This window comes from Coregonus clupeaformis, chromosome 26 (assembly GCF_020615455.1).
Source record: "Coregonus clupeaformis isolate EN_2021a chromosome 26, ASM2061545v1, whole genome shotgun sequence".
Classification (NCBI taxonomy): Eukaryota; Metazoa; Chordata; class Actinopteri; order Salmoniformes; family Salmonidae; genus Coregonus; species Coregonus clupeaformis.
The window spans coordinates 4,860,613-4,875,850 of record NC_059217.1 but is presented as its reverse complement, the minus strand read 5'-3'; the positions used below and the strand labels follow the sequence as shown (position 1 = coordinate 4,875,850).

Here is a 15,238-nt window from a genome sequence, read left to right as displayed (position 1 = left end):
GGCTGTAATCACTGCCAAAAAAAGCTTCAACAAACTACTAAGTAAAGGGTCTGAATTCTTGTATAAATCAGTATAATGGCGCAGGAGGGGATGGTTGCCGTTTTACGGGCTCCTTACCAACTGTGCTGTTTTGTGTGTTTTTTCGCATTGTTTGTAACTTATTTTGAACATAATGTTGCTGCTACTGTCTCTTGTGAACGAAAAGGGCTTCTGCTTATCAGAACAGCGATTACTCACCTCGAACTGGACAAATATTTTTTATTTAATGAGTCCGATACGAAGGACATACTGCTTCTCCGAGACCAGGCCCAAATCACTGTCATTAGCGTGAAGAAAAGATGGAAATAGAGGGGGCGGAGTTAGGGGTGCCTTGTTAGAATTTGTCGGCGAGTGGGTAACCCGCCTCTACCATCTGTTCTATTGGCCAAAGTGCAATCACTGGAAAATTAACTTGATGATCTCCATTCGAGAGTTTCCTAACAACGGGACATTAAAAACTGTAATATCTTATGTTTCACTGAGTCTTGGCTGAACGACGACACGGATAACATACATTCGGCTGGGTTTTCCGTGCATCGGCAGGACAGAACAGCTACGTCTTGTAAGATGTGGGGTGGGTATGTGTGTCTATTTGTCAATAGCAGCTGTTGTGCAATGTTTAATATTAAAACAGTCTCGAGGTATTGCTCGTCTGAGGTAGAGTACCTCATGATAAAGTGTAGACCACACTATCTACCAAGAGAGTTTTCATCTACATTTTTCGTAGCCATCTATTTACCACCACAAACCGATGCTGGCACTAAGACCGGACTCAATGAGCTGTATAAGGCCATAAGCAAACAAGAAAATGCTCATCCAGAAGCAGCGCTCCTAGTGGCCGGGGCCCTTAATGCAGGCAAACAAATCCGTTCTACCTAATTTCTACTAGCATGTCACATGTTCAACCAAAGGGGAAAAAACTCTAGACCACACACAGACGCATATAAAGCTCTCGCTCTCCCTCCATTTGGCAAATCTGACCATAATTATATCCTCCTGATTCCTGCTTACAAGCAAAAACTCAAGCAGGAAGTACCAGTAACTTGCTAAATACGGAAGTGGTCAGATGACGTGGATGCTATGCTACAGGACTGTTTTGCTAGCACAGACTGGAATATGTTCCGGGATTCATCCAATGGCATTGAGCAACATACCACCTCAGTCACCGGCTTCATCAATAAGTGCATCAATGATGTCGTCCCCACAGTGACCGTACTTACATATCCCAACCAGAAGCCATGGATTACAGGCAACATCCGCACCGAGCTAAAGGCTAGAGCTGCCGCTTTCAAGGAGCGGGACACTCATCCGGACGCTTATAAGAAATCCCGCTATGCCCTCAGACAAACCATCAAACAGGCAGGGCTTGCAAACTATTATGGACTACAAAGGGAAACCCAGCTGTGAGCTGCCCAGTGATGCGAGCTTACCAGACAGGCTAAATGCCTTTTATGCTCGCTTCAAGGCTAGCAACACTGAAGCATGCATGTGAGCACCAGCTGTTCCGGAAGACTGTGTGATCATGCTCTCCATAGCCGATGTGAGCAAGACATTTAAACAGGTCAACATTCACAAGGCCGCGGGGCCAGACGGATTACCAGGACGTGTACTCAGAGCATGTGCGGACCAACTGGCAAGTGTCTTCACTGACATTTTCAACCTCTCTCTGACCAAGTCTGCAATACCTACATGTTTCAAGCAGACCACCATAGTCCCTGTGCCCAAGAAAGCGAAGGTAACCTGCCTAAATGACTACCGCCCCGTAGCACTCTCGTCGGCAGCCATGAAGTGCTTTGAAAGGCTGGTCATGGCTCACTTCAACAACATCATCCCGGAAACACTAGACCCACTCCAATTCGCATACCGCCCCAACAGATCCACAGATGACGCAATCTCAATCGCACTCCACATTGCCCTTTCCCACCTGGACAAAGTAAACACCTATATGAGAATGCTGTTCATTGACAACAGCTCAGCGTTCAACACCATAGTTCCCACAAAGCTCATCACTAAGCTAAGGACCCTGGGACTAAACACCTCCCTCTGCAACTGGATCCTAGACTTTCTGACAGGCCGCCCCCTGGTGGTAAGGGTAGTTAACAACACATCTGTCACGCTGATCCTCAACACATGGGGCCCCTCAGGGGTGCGTGCTCAGTCCCCTCCTGTACTCCCTGTTCACTCATGACTGCATGGCCAAGCACGACTCCAACACCATCATTAAGTTTGCCGAACGACACAACAGTGGTAGGCCTGATCACCAAAAATGATGAGACAGCCTATAGTGAGGAGGTCAGAGACCTGGCCGTGTGGTGCCAGGATAACAACCTCTCCCTCAACGTGACCAAGACAAAGGAGATGATTGTGGACTACAGGAAAAAAAAGAGGACTGAGCACGCCCCCATTCTCATCGACGGGGCTGTAATGGAACAGGTTGAGAGCTTCAAGTTCCTTGGTGTCCACATCACCAACAAACTATCATGGTCCAAACACACCAAGAAAGTTGTGAAGAGTGCACGACAACACCTTTTCCCCCTCAGGAGACTGAAAAGATTTGTCCCCAGGTCCTCAAAAAGTTCTACAGCTGCACCATCGAGAGCATCCTGACCGGTTGCATCACCGCCTGGTATGGCAACTGCTCGGCATCTGACCGTAAGGCGCTACAGAGGGTAGTGCGCACAGCCCACTACACCACTGGGGCCAAGCTTCCTACCATCCAGGACCTACATACTAGGCGGTGTCAGAGGAAGGCCCAAAAAATTGTCAAAGACTCCGGTCATCCTAGTCATAGACTGTCCTCTGTGCTACCGCACGGCAAGCAGTACCAGAGCGCCAAGTCTAGGACCAACAGGCTCCTTAACAGCTTCTACCCCCAAGCCAAAAGACTGCTGAACAATTAATCAAATGGCCCCCGGACTATTTACATTGACCCCCCCCTTTGTTTTTACACTGCTGCTACTTGCTGTTTTATTATCTATGCATAGTCACTTTACCCCTACCTACACATAGAAATTACCTCGACTAACCTGTACCCCCGCACATTGACTCGGTAAGGTCTACACCTGTTGTACTCGGCGCATGTGACAAATACAATTTGATTTGATATGTGATATTTCCGGGGGGGGCAAAACAATCTAAAAATCTATGGGGTGTAGATTGATGAGGGAAAAAAACTAACATTTTAGAATAAGGCTGTAACGTAACAAAATGTGGAAAAAGTAAAGGGGTCTGAATACTTTCCGAATGCACTGTAAATAACTACACACTATAGTTCTGCCCGACAAAATCCTTCCTAACAGTTTAAAGGTATCTCTATCACTTTTTTCATTCACATCCAACAGGTTTTGGCATGTATATACCTCCATATCAGGTGTTTGAAATAACTTCAACTTCTATAGTTTTTAGTGTGTTTTTTCAGTTGTTGCTGAATATCTTTCACGTCTATTCATGCACCTTGGTTGGAAAGCATGGTAGGAACAGAATACATTTTCCTTAATAAAAAACGTACAGTGATCTACCGGTATGTCATGCATATCACAACATTAATCTCATCAGCTACTCAGTTCAGATGAGGTCAACACCTGGCCCTGGAAATGCATCACCTACTGATCAACATTCCGCGATCTTCTAGCCATCCAGGACGTACATGCCAGGTGGTATCTGAGAAAGGCCCAACAAATTGTCAAATAGCCAAATTCCCTTGTAAGATGCTGACACTTCTTACAAGGGACATTCCAGGATCTCTAATCAGCCAAACAACTGTGCTGCTCCACTTGAGTCTGTCCAAAGGTCAGTGTGTGTACAGTATCTTTGTGTGTGTATGTCTGATGCTATCTGGATGTGGTGCAACTTGTAGGTTTACCTTGATAGCTGTGGATGCTATCTGGATGTGGTGCAGCTTGCGCAAAGTGCTCTCTCTGTCGATGAAGTAGGAGGCAGCCAGCTGGTGCAGAGCTTCCAGAGTCACACTGGACGAGTTGCCAGAGTAGTCGCTCACCTCTGCCTTCTTACTCAGCTTCCTCTTGTCCACAAATATCGTTAAGGCCTCTTCCCCTGCAAACAGAAAGACAGCATTGGGACAATGTTTGCTGACATTGTTTAAACAGGCTTTGTTTCAACTGTTTGGAGAAAGTTCGCTGGCTAACATTGTTGAAACAGTCTATACATATGTCAGCTGATGTTATTTAGACAGTCTGAACTATATAATCAACAGCTACCCACTGATAGTAGTAATGGCAATAAAATGTAATATCAATGCATTATTCACTGCCAGTGATTATGACTTAACCAGGTGCTATTTGGTAGAATATGAACAATTATAAACCGGGAAGTTTGGGTCCTGGATGCGGATTGCTGAAACAGCATTTCAGCAATGTGTATATCAGACAATATACCACAAGTATGACTCAAAAAATACTTGTTTCCTGATCTATTTATGTTGGTAACCAGTTTATAATAGCAATAAGGCACCTCTGGGTTTTGTGATATATGGCCAAAATACTGTACCACGGCTAAGGACTATACAGGCACCCCGCTTCACATCACAGCCCTTGACTACAGTTGAAGTCTAAAGTTTACATACACTTAGGTTGGAGTCATTAAATCTCGTTTTTCAACCATTCCACAAATTTCTAGTTAACAAACTATAGTTTTGGCAATCAGTTAGGACATCTACTTTGTGCATTTTTCAAACAATTGTTTAGAGACAGATTATTTCACTTACAATTCACTGTATCACAATTCCAGTGGGTCAGAAGTTTACATACACTAAGTTGACTGTGCCTTTAAACAGCTTGGAAAATTCCAGAAAATGATGTCATGACTTTAGAAGCTTCTGATAGGCTAATTGACATCATTTGAGTCAATTGGAGGTGTACCTGTGGATGTATTTCAAGGCCTACCTTCAAACTCAGTGCCTCTTTGCTTGACATCATGGGAAAATCAGAAAGAAATCAGCCAAGAACTCAGAAAGATAATTGTAGACCTCCACAAGTCTGGTTCATCCTTGGGAGCAATTTCTAAATGCCTGAAGCTACCACATTCATCTGTACAAACAATAGCACGCAAGTATAAATACCATGGGACCACGCAGCAGTCATACCGCTCAGGAAGGAGATGCATTCTCTCTCCTTGAGATGAACGTACTTTGGTGCGAAAAGTGCAAATCAACCCCAGAACAACAGTAAAGGACATTGTGACGATGCTGGAGGAAACAGGTACAAAAGTATCTATATCCACAGTAAAACAAGTCCTATACCGACATAACCTGAAAGGCCGCTCAGCAAGGAAGAAGGCACTGCTCCAAATCGCCATAAAAAAGCCAGACTATGGTTTGCAACTGCACATGGGGACAAAGATCATACCTTTTGGAGAAATGTCCTCTGGTCTGATTAAACAAAAATAGAACTGTTTGGCCATAATGACCATCGTTATATTTGGAGGAAAACGGGGGTTGCTTGCAAGCCGAAGAACACCATCCCACCCATGATGCACAGGGGTGGCAGCATCATGCTGTGGGGGTGCTTTGCTGCAGGAGTGACTGGTGCACTTCACAAAATAGATGGCATCATGAGGAAGGACAATTATGTGGATATATTGAAGCAACATCTCAAGACATCAGTCAGGAAGTTAAAGCTTGGTCGCAAATGGGTCTTCCAAATCGACAATGACCCCAAGCTTACTTCCAAAGTGGTGGCAAAATGGCTTAAGGACAACAAAGTCAAGGTATTGGAGTGGCAATCACAAAGCCCTGACCTCAATCCTATAGAACATTTGTGGGCAGAACAGAAAAAGCGTGTGCGAGCAAGGAGGCCTACAAAACTGACTCAGTTACACCAGCTCTGTCAGGAGGAATGGGCCAAAATTCACCCAACTTACTGTGGGAAGCTTGTGGAAGGCTACCTGAAACGTTTGACCCAAGTTAAACAATTTAAAGGCAATGCTACCAAATACTAATTGAGTGTATGTAAACTTCTAACCTACTGGGAATGTGATGAAATCAATAAAAGCTGAAATCATCCTCTCTACTATTATTCTGACATTTCACATTCTTAAAATTAAGTGGTGATCCTAACTGACCTAAGACAGGGAATTTTTACTACGATTAAATGTCAGGAATTGTGAAAAACTGAGTTTAAATGTATTTGGCTAAGGTGTATGTAAACTTTTGACTTCAACTTTACAGTCGTGGTCAAATGTTTTGAGAATTACACAACTATTGTTCTTCTTCTTACTGCTTCAGTGTTTTTAGATACTTTTGTCAGATGTTACTATGGTATACTGAAGTATAATTACAAGCATTCCATAAGTGTCAAAGGTTTTTATTGACAATTATATTAAGTTCATGCAAAGAGTCAATATTTGCAGTGTTGACCCTAATTTTTCAAGACTTCTGCAATCCACCCTGGCATGCTGTCAATTAACTTCTGGGCCACATCTTACTGATGGCAGCCCATTCTTCCATAGTCAATGCTTGGAGTTTGTCAGAATTTGTGGGTTTTTGTTTGTCCACCCGCCTATTGAGGATTGACCACAAGTTCTCAATGGGATTAAGGTCTGGGGAGTTTCCTGGCCATGGACCCAAAATGTCGATGTTTTGTTCCCCGAGCCTCTCAGTTATCACTTTTCCATTATGGCAAGGTGCTCCATCATGCTGGAAAAGGCATTGTTCGTCACCAAACTGTTCTTGGATGGTTGGGAGAAGTTGCTCTCGGAGGATGTGTTGGTACCATTCTTTATTCATGGCTGTGTTCTTAGGGAAAATTGTGAGTGAGCCCACTCCCTTAGCTGAGAAGCAACCCCACACATGAATGGTCTCAGGATGCTTTACTGTTGGCATGACACAGGACTGATGGTGGCGCTCACCTTGTCTTCTCCGGACAAGCTTTTTTTCCGGATGCCCCAAACAATCCGAATAGGGATTCATTGGAGAACATGACTTTACCCCAGTCCTCAGCAGTCCAATCCCTGTACCTTTTGCAGAATATCAGTCTGTCCCTGATATTTTTCCTGGAGAGAAGTGGCTTCCTCGCTGCTCTTCTTAACACCAGGCCATCCTCCAAAAGTCTTTGCCTCACTGTGCGTGCAGATGCACTCACACCTGCCTGCTGCCATTCCTGAGCAAGCTCTACAATGGTGGTGCCAAGATCCAGCAGCAGAATCAACTTTAGGAGACGGTCCTGGCGCTTGCTGGACTTTCTTGGGCACCCTGAAGCCTTCACAACAATTGAACCTCTCTCCTTGAAGTTCTTGATGATCCGATAAATGGTTGTTTTAGGTGCAATCTTACTAGCAGCAATATCCTTGCCTGTGAAGCCCTTTTTGTGCAAAGCAATGATGACGGCAAGTGTTTCCTTGCAGGTAACCATGGTTAACAGAGGAAGAACAATGATTTCAAGCACCATCCTCCTTTTAAAGATTCCAGTCTGTTATTCTAACTCAATCAGCATGACAGAGTGATCTCCAGCCTTGTCCTCGTCAACACTCTCACCTGTGTTAACGAGAGAATCACTGATATGATGTCAGCTGGTCCTTTTGTGGCAGGGCTGAAATGCAGTGGAGTATATGCAAATTGCCATCACAAAAACTGAGTCAGCAGACTTTGTGAAAATGTATATTTGTGTCATTCTCAAAACTTTTGACCACGACTGTTGTAAGGGATAAATGCTCACGATCTATACATTACCTTGGAAACTCAGTGGGACGACCGATGCGTTAGCGGAGTCCCTCTGCGGAGTTCTTGCATTCCAAGGTAATGTACAGAGCGGAGGCTTTTATCCCGCTTATAGCACAGTTGCCAAAGAAAACAATACTAAAGCAAATATTTACTGGTATAGATAGAAATGCCATGTTTTCATTGATATTTTCATTTTGATAAGTCAATTCATACTTTTTCTTCCTCCCACCAAACCTGGTTAGTCTGTTGCCCAGTTTTTTTTACAGCCACCTCCAGCATTTCTTTTGCGGCGCTTTTCTTTCTTCCCTCATTATGAATTTACGAACACGCGACACCCGTTGAATATGACCGTGTGTCAATAAATGCCAGCAGCACAGTTACAGTCACTAACGCTCTAGATAAAATGAAAACAGCCAAACCAGCTCTGCTAGTGTGAGTAAAATGGTCAGAGTGAGGTGTTCTCTCATTTGTGTCTGGAAGTAGCTAGCAAGCTAGCCAACTATAGCCAGTTAGCTTGGGTGCTTGACTGCTGTTGCAAGGTCAGAACGCTCAGATCAACCCTCGGCCAGAGGGTCAGTGTGCGCTCTGAACGCTCCGAGAGCAAAGTGCTCTGAATTTACAAACAGACAATCTGACAACGCTCTGAATTAACAAACAACCCAGAGCACACTCTGACACACTGGTGGCAATTTACGAACACACCCTAAGTCTCTGCAAAAACAAATGTTTTTCCTGGACCTGCGTTTACAATGTCTCCAATTTCAGTTTGTTTGGTTGTTGGTTTAGCTTTCTGTAACTTTGTATAGCAAGTACGGTCTGCATGGTGTAGTGCTTTAGAAAGGTAAAAAGGCTCCTATTGTTGGAACTACTTCAGAGGTGTCCTATATCTTTTCCAACTGTCCCCTATGCAGTATCAGGTTTGAATGCCCACTCTAGAGTGCCCTTCTAGCCAATCAGAAACTAGTATTCAACAATGCTGTGGAATAATAGCAAATTATAAACTGGGTGGTTCGAGCCCTGAATGCCACGGGTATGACTAAACATTTATTTTTACTGTTCTAATTTGTTGGTAACCAGTTTATAATAGCAATAAGGCACCTCGGGGGTTTGTGGTATATGGCCAATATACCACGTCTAAGGGCTTTAACCAGGCACTCCGCGTTACGTTGTGCCTAAGAACAGCCCTTAGCTGTGGTATATTGGCCATATACCACACCCCCTCGTGCCTTATTGCTTAAATATACCACACCCCCTCTGGCCTTATTGCTTAAATATACATACAGATCCAGAGATAAGGCAGGGCGTCATTATATCATCAATAGTAATCTGTATTATGTGTTCTTCTTCCTCCGCTGCAGAAAGGTGCCCTTAATATCCCATGTTCCAGAACACGGACAGGCAATCAATTTATAACCCCAGTCAGCAGCCAGCAGCACATCTCTGGCTCATGACCAAGCACCAGCTCCTCATCTTCCTCTCCTCATACTACTCTGAATTGGTTGTGTGCCAGAGCATTGTGTTTACATCGCATCAGCCAGTGCAGCTGTGTATATGTTTGTGTGTGTGTGTGGACATTTTACAGAGCCACTTATAACTATGACCTTTCCAGGAGCCCGGCTGAGGTAATCGACAAGTGTTGCTTTCCAACAGGAAACCCATTCCCTTGGCTGCCCCGACATGCACAGGGCTTTGTAGCTGAAATAAGCTGTTCTCCTGTAAAGAGCAACCACCCTCACAGCCTTATCTATCAAAACACTCCAGATTGACTGTGTAGCTGAGGGTTATACTGTACATTTAGATGTATTGAGGTTTTTAAATGGGCTTTATTTATGTAGATAACACATATTCGTGAAAGGTCTTCTTCTGAATTCGTATAGGCTGCTGTACGAATATTGTACATGTCCTGCTGTCAGTGGAATTGATCTAGATACAGATCTGTTAAACATCAGCATTTTTGTGGTATAGAGAATTTACTCACAGATTACACACAGATTATCAGATTACCGTACCCCCTATTCTAACCATTAGGGGGATGAAAAAATATGACCCTATATCAGTGGATAGGGGTCAACTCCTACAGTTATATCTCATCCTGCATTCCCACAGAATTCCCAGCATTGCCACAGTGGTTTGTTTACCTCCCAGTGTTGCCGACAGCAGAAAGTGAGTCCCATACTTCCTGATCAGGTTGTCAGTGATGAGCTGGGTGGTGGGTCTCCGACCCAGTAAACGGATGTTACGGATGAACTCTGGCGTCAGTGGCAACGGCAACTCCAGGAAGTCTCTCCTCTCCACAGCCAGGTTGCTCACCTTCCACCTCCCAAACTCCCTGGAAAGGAGACGACAAGAAGGATAAGACGCCATTAAAGACGCTGTTTGGTAAATAAGACCCTCACTAATTATGTGATGGTACTAATGACTTTCTGTCGGTCTGTCCTGTCTGTCTGGCAGAAGGGTAGGCGAGAGGTGAGTCTACGGGGGCAGCCATCAACCACACTGCCTCGCCTCACTGCATCATTAGCTTTAAGTTTTGACAGAGAGAGAGAGAGAGAGAGAGAGAGAGAGAGAGAGAGAGAGAGAGAGAGAGAGAGAGTGATTCCAAAGCATGTATCATTTGGAAGATGAATGTAGCTGGGGAGGAGACTGCTTTCAAAGCGAGCAGCTGACAGTTGCTCTCCTTAATAGCCACATCATGACAGCAATGTGTAGTGACAGAGAAACCCATAGACATCAGCCAATCTAACACTCAATACAACTCATAATGAGAGAAGAAAGAAAAGCGCTGCAAAGGAAATGCTGGAGGCGGCTGTAAAGTTTTGAAAGCTGAACAAAATATTTCTCATCAGCGTCTGTAGATGTGACATCCTCCTCTGTTTACATTGACAAACATTATTCTGTATGCAACCTTAAAGATGGGAGCATCGTATGCCGTTACGCCTTGACAGACTTTGTTTGCGTTAATCCGCTGTGTTTAAATAATCATAGTATCTAGTATTTTAATTGGCTCTGACAGGTTCAGATAATGTTTCTGTGAGTCAGGTTGAAATGAACATGCTCTGTCTGTATCAGTTAGCTGGAGGCTACAGTAGAAGCTATGTAATGTAGGAAATAATTTTCTTATTTCCATTTTTTCCACTTCTGTCCGTCCCTCTCCCTCTGTCTCGTATTGCTATACTTCTATGTCTTTCTCTCTCCTCCTCCTTCTCCTCCTCCTCCACACACACACACACACACACACACACACACACACACACACACACACACACACACACACACACACACACACACTCCCTAAGTACCCTCACAGGTACGAGTTACCACTAAATGATGCACTGCGCTGTGAAGTGGAGGCTTGTCTGCTATAATGAGAATAGGTTGGCCATCCTGGGCTGTAGGTGATGGATGGAGGGAGGATGGCCTTTTGATAGAAGATATATCACATTAAAGCAAGAGTAATGAGGAAAAGCATCACACCCAGATGTTTGATGGATTCATTCATGGTAAAAACCCTGAGTGCAACCTGCTTCTCTAGGGTCATATGGAGCAATGTGGAATTATGTCAAATAATTTCAAGCTGCTCTTGTATAGTCAGTAATGTAGCAATACATTTCATTTGTATAATGTAAGTTTGCATGTGTCCATTTATGGAAAAGCTTTCTGAAATACATATATGAAACATACAGTGTAATGAATGTACAGTATTCACACTCATATACTTATACTTTAGACATGGCCCTTGAGTAATTTGTCGGTCAATTACACCTAGCATAACCATTCATCCTGACCTCTTTTCACCCCATACATATACATTCCTGTTCAACTGGGGTACTATAGTATTGCTCACCAGTTCTAACTTGCTTTGCTATGTTAGAGCTGAGCTCTCCAGTTCAAAGGTATCGCACGTAAGAAGTGAAAGAGGAACAAGAGAGGGGAGAGAGAGGAGCGAGAAAGGAGAGAGGGAGCGAAGGAACAGGTAAGGAATGTGTAGCCTCAAATCCCCTCTGTCGCTCGTTTCTGCAGTTATCGTTGACTGTGATAAGCTGGGCTTGTCTTATCTTAAACCCCCCATAGGCCTAATGGTATGTCCACCAGGGAGTGAGATTAAATGAAATGGATTTCACCATGGTGCAGTTTTCGGCATTCTGCCGTCTTTCCTTATACTAGACCATGCAGTTGTTATTTTTATCTGTCTGTCATCACTATACTGTATGTAGCTACCTTGGTTTCATTTGCGATACCATTAATTCATTTTCACACATCTCATTGTTGGACTATTTCTGTAAGTGGAGATTCTGAGAGCTGAGATTTCTGAGAACTGGGATACTGTATCCTGGCCTGCATACTGCATCTACCTTGGCTATCTAGAACCTAAAATGGTTCTTCGGCTGTCCCCATAGGAGAACCCTTTGAATAACCCTTTTTGGTTCCAGGTAGAACCCTTTTGGGTTCCATGAAGGACCCTTTCCACAGAGGGTTCTACATGGAACCCAAAAGGGTTCTCCGGTGGGGACAGCCAAAGAACCCTTTTGGAACCCCTTTTTCTAACAGTGTATGGGTATGAAATGAGAAGGCCACTGTAGCACAGATCAAACAACAAATGTGATGCATTGCAGCCTTAACAAAATATGTCATTCATACTGTGACCTTCTCTATGCAATTTGGCGCCAACACACCCACTTATGTGACTCAAATGCACTATGTCAAAAACACAAGAGATACACACGTGTAGCCTATGGTTGCCTATACTCTGGTGTAAGCGTAGCCTACGTTAGCCTACGCCCTGTTGTCTATGGCAACTGTCACTTGGCAATGGATGCCTAGGACAGGTGGTGCAGCGGAACCCCGTCTCTAATCATGTTGACTGAGGGAAATGCTGTTTCACTCGCTAAATCACTGAGTGATTCCCCAAACAAGAAAACAGCCTTTATTTTCCTGTTATAGGACTCATTAAAATTATTTCAAATTCAATCAGGAGGAGATGTGGAATATTGAAAGAGGGATGAGAGGGTGCGATTTCATTACTGTAGTGTAGGTACACGCCACACACTGTAACGAGAAGTTGTGGTAATTCATCATCTCTCTGTCAGTGAGGATTATGAGAATTTAGCAGAGATCCAAAACTCTGCAGGAGAAGAACCGGGCAGGAAAATAATATTGTCACTTTCCATCTCATCAGGTCTCTTTTGCTGTGAAATTATGTGTTATGGGCCAGGGAATAGATTGTCAGATATGAGAGGTGATTTGAAAACCAACAAACAGTGTGGTTGACTGTTTGGCTATGCTGCTATCGCTGGGAATTTGGAACAGAGTGGACATATTGGATCAATGCTTGTCAGCATGCCACAGAACTTTTCATATTAACAGAGACAGAGGCAATTACTACCACCTACATGCACTTTAATACAAAATGGCCACCACACAATTCCACAATAAAACCAAAAGTTGTCAGGCAAAGTTGGCAAAGCAATATTTACACTGAAGGGGTAGCCTACTCAAGTACTATTTGAGAAGGTCTGGTCACACAAATCTCCTAGGTGGCAATGGTCCGAACGGATATTGTCACTTATCGGCGTAGTAACAAACCCCCACCTCGCATCCCATGCGATCCCAAACTGTTAAATTTGTTCACACTCCTCTTGTTGGCAGAGAGAAATTTTGCAGTTTTAATGCTCATTTCCTGCAATTCTACAGATTTTGCCATGTGGCAGAGAGTCATTTTTGAAGTTTTAAAGGTCTTTCCGTGCAAAATTCTACACATTTTGCCATGTATTATGTGTGTTCATATGATACCAGGGGTTGAATCCCGACTGAGGGCCCCACCACCGAGAGGTCCAAGGTTGCCAAGGTCGTTTCCCTGCTGACCGGACGGGCGTTGGAGTGGGCTACGGTCGTCTGGGAGAGAGGAGAGAATGAGTTGGGTTCCTATGAGAGGTTCAGGGCGGTCTTCGACCATCCTCCAGAGGGCAGAGAGGGAGGTCAGCAACTTTTTCAACTCCAGCAGGGTGCCCAGACCGATGCGGAGTATACCCTCACCTTTCGGACAGTGGCAGCCTCCAGCAAATGGAATGAGCCGGCGCTCCGCACTGGACTGAGCGAGGAGGTCCAGACGGAGTTGGTATATCGAGATGACAACCTATCCTTGGACGCTCTCATCTCGATGGCCATCCGTCTGGATAACCTTCTTCGGGAGCTTCGGTGTCCACCTCGCCACTCGCCTCCCTCCTTTGGCTGTCCTGAGGCAGAGCCTGAACCCATGGAGGTGGCGGCCACGCACCTCTCCGCAGCAGAGTGGCGTCGCCGAAGACAGCTGGGGCTCTGTTCCTATTGCGGCCAGGAGGGACACCAGCTTCAGCGGTGCCCAGTGCGTCCTAACCCAGGGTCCACTAGAGCAGAGGGGCGGCCCCGTAACCTTCCGTATCCCAGGGTAGGCGTGAGTATTCCATCCTCACTTTCCACCAAACCCTTTCTGGTTTCAATTTCACTGTCTGGCTGTCCGTCATCTGTTGTCTCTACAGCTCTAGTGGACTCCGGTGCCGCTGGGAACTTCATCGACCAGGCCCTCACATCCTCCCTGAACATAACTTAATACATGCTCTCCTCTCCTTTTCCTGTCCAAGCTCTGGATATGCAACCATTGGGATCCGCCACAATTACTCATGTCACAGCACCAGGAAAGCCTTCCCTTCATCACCGCACACATTCACAAAGTCATCCTCGGCCTCCCGTGGCTCCAGCTCCATAACCCCACCATCTACTGGTCATAGAGGAGGATTACCAACTGGGGACCAGGATGTCGGAGGACCTGCTTTCCCGCACCCTGTGGTTCCACGTCAGTGGAGGGCCCTGTGAGTGTCCACCAGCCCATCATTCAGTCCTCCCGTATCGTTGGCCCCGTGTTTTGGGACATAGATGTGGACAATCGCAAGGCTCTGGAGAGGGAACCCGCTCCTGCCACCTGCCCTCCGGAGCGCATCTATGTCCCTGTGGGGTTCAGAGATTGGTTGCTGACCTGGGCACACATATCCCTCGCCGCTGGACACCCAGCTATCACCCGCACCACTCAATCCCTTTCTGAGAAACTGGTGGCTCACTTTGGCGCAGGACGTTGCACACTATGTCAAATCATGTTCAACATGCACTCAATCTAAATCTCCCCGGACACTCCAGCAGTTAAACTATTTCCCCTTCCCGTGCCTCAGCATCCCTGGTCTCATCTGTCCATTGATTTCGTCACTGATCTCCCCTCTGATGGTTTCACCACCATTTTGGTGATTGTGGACAGATTCTAAAAATCATGCCGTTTCATCCCTCTCGCTGGTCTCCCTACCGCTCTCCAGGTCACTGAGATACTGTTCCAGCAGGTCTTCCAGCACTATGGCCTTTCAGAGGATATCGTCTCCAATCGTGGTCCCAAAACATAACACGTGTATGGAAGGCTTTCATGGAGAAGCTGGGGGTCACGGTCAGCCTCACTTCCGGTACCGGCCTCAATCTAACGGGTTGGTGGAGAGGATGAACCAGGTT

The 15,238-nt window shown here is 45.3% G+C and overlaps 1 protein-coding gene across 1 annotated transcript in view; it reads right to left on the bottom strand.

The window, feature by feature from the left end:
- Positions 1-15,238, bottom strand: part of LOC121540526 (BMP/retinoic acid-inducible neural-specific protein 3-like) — an 85,997-nt gene that overhangs the window by 13,745 nt on the left and 57,014 nt on the right. The window contains exons 3-4 of the mRNA XM_041849461.2: positions 9,853-10,043; positions 3,902-4,092 (exon numbers count right to left, since the gene is read on the bottom strand). Of these exons, the coding sequence (XP_041705395.1) occupies positions 3,902-4,092; positions 9,853-10,043 (382 nt within the window). The remainder of the gene's footprint in view (positions 1-3,901; positions 4,093-9,852; positions 10,044-15,238) is intronic.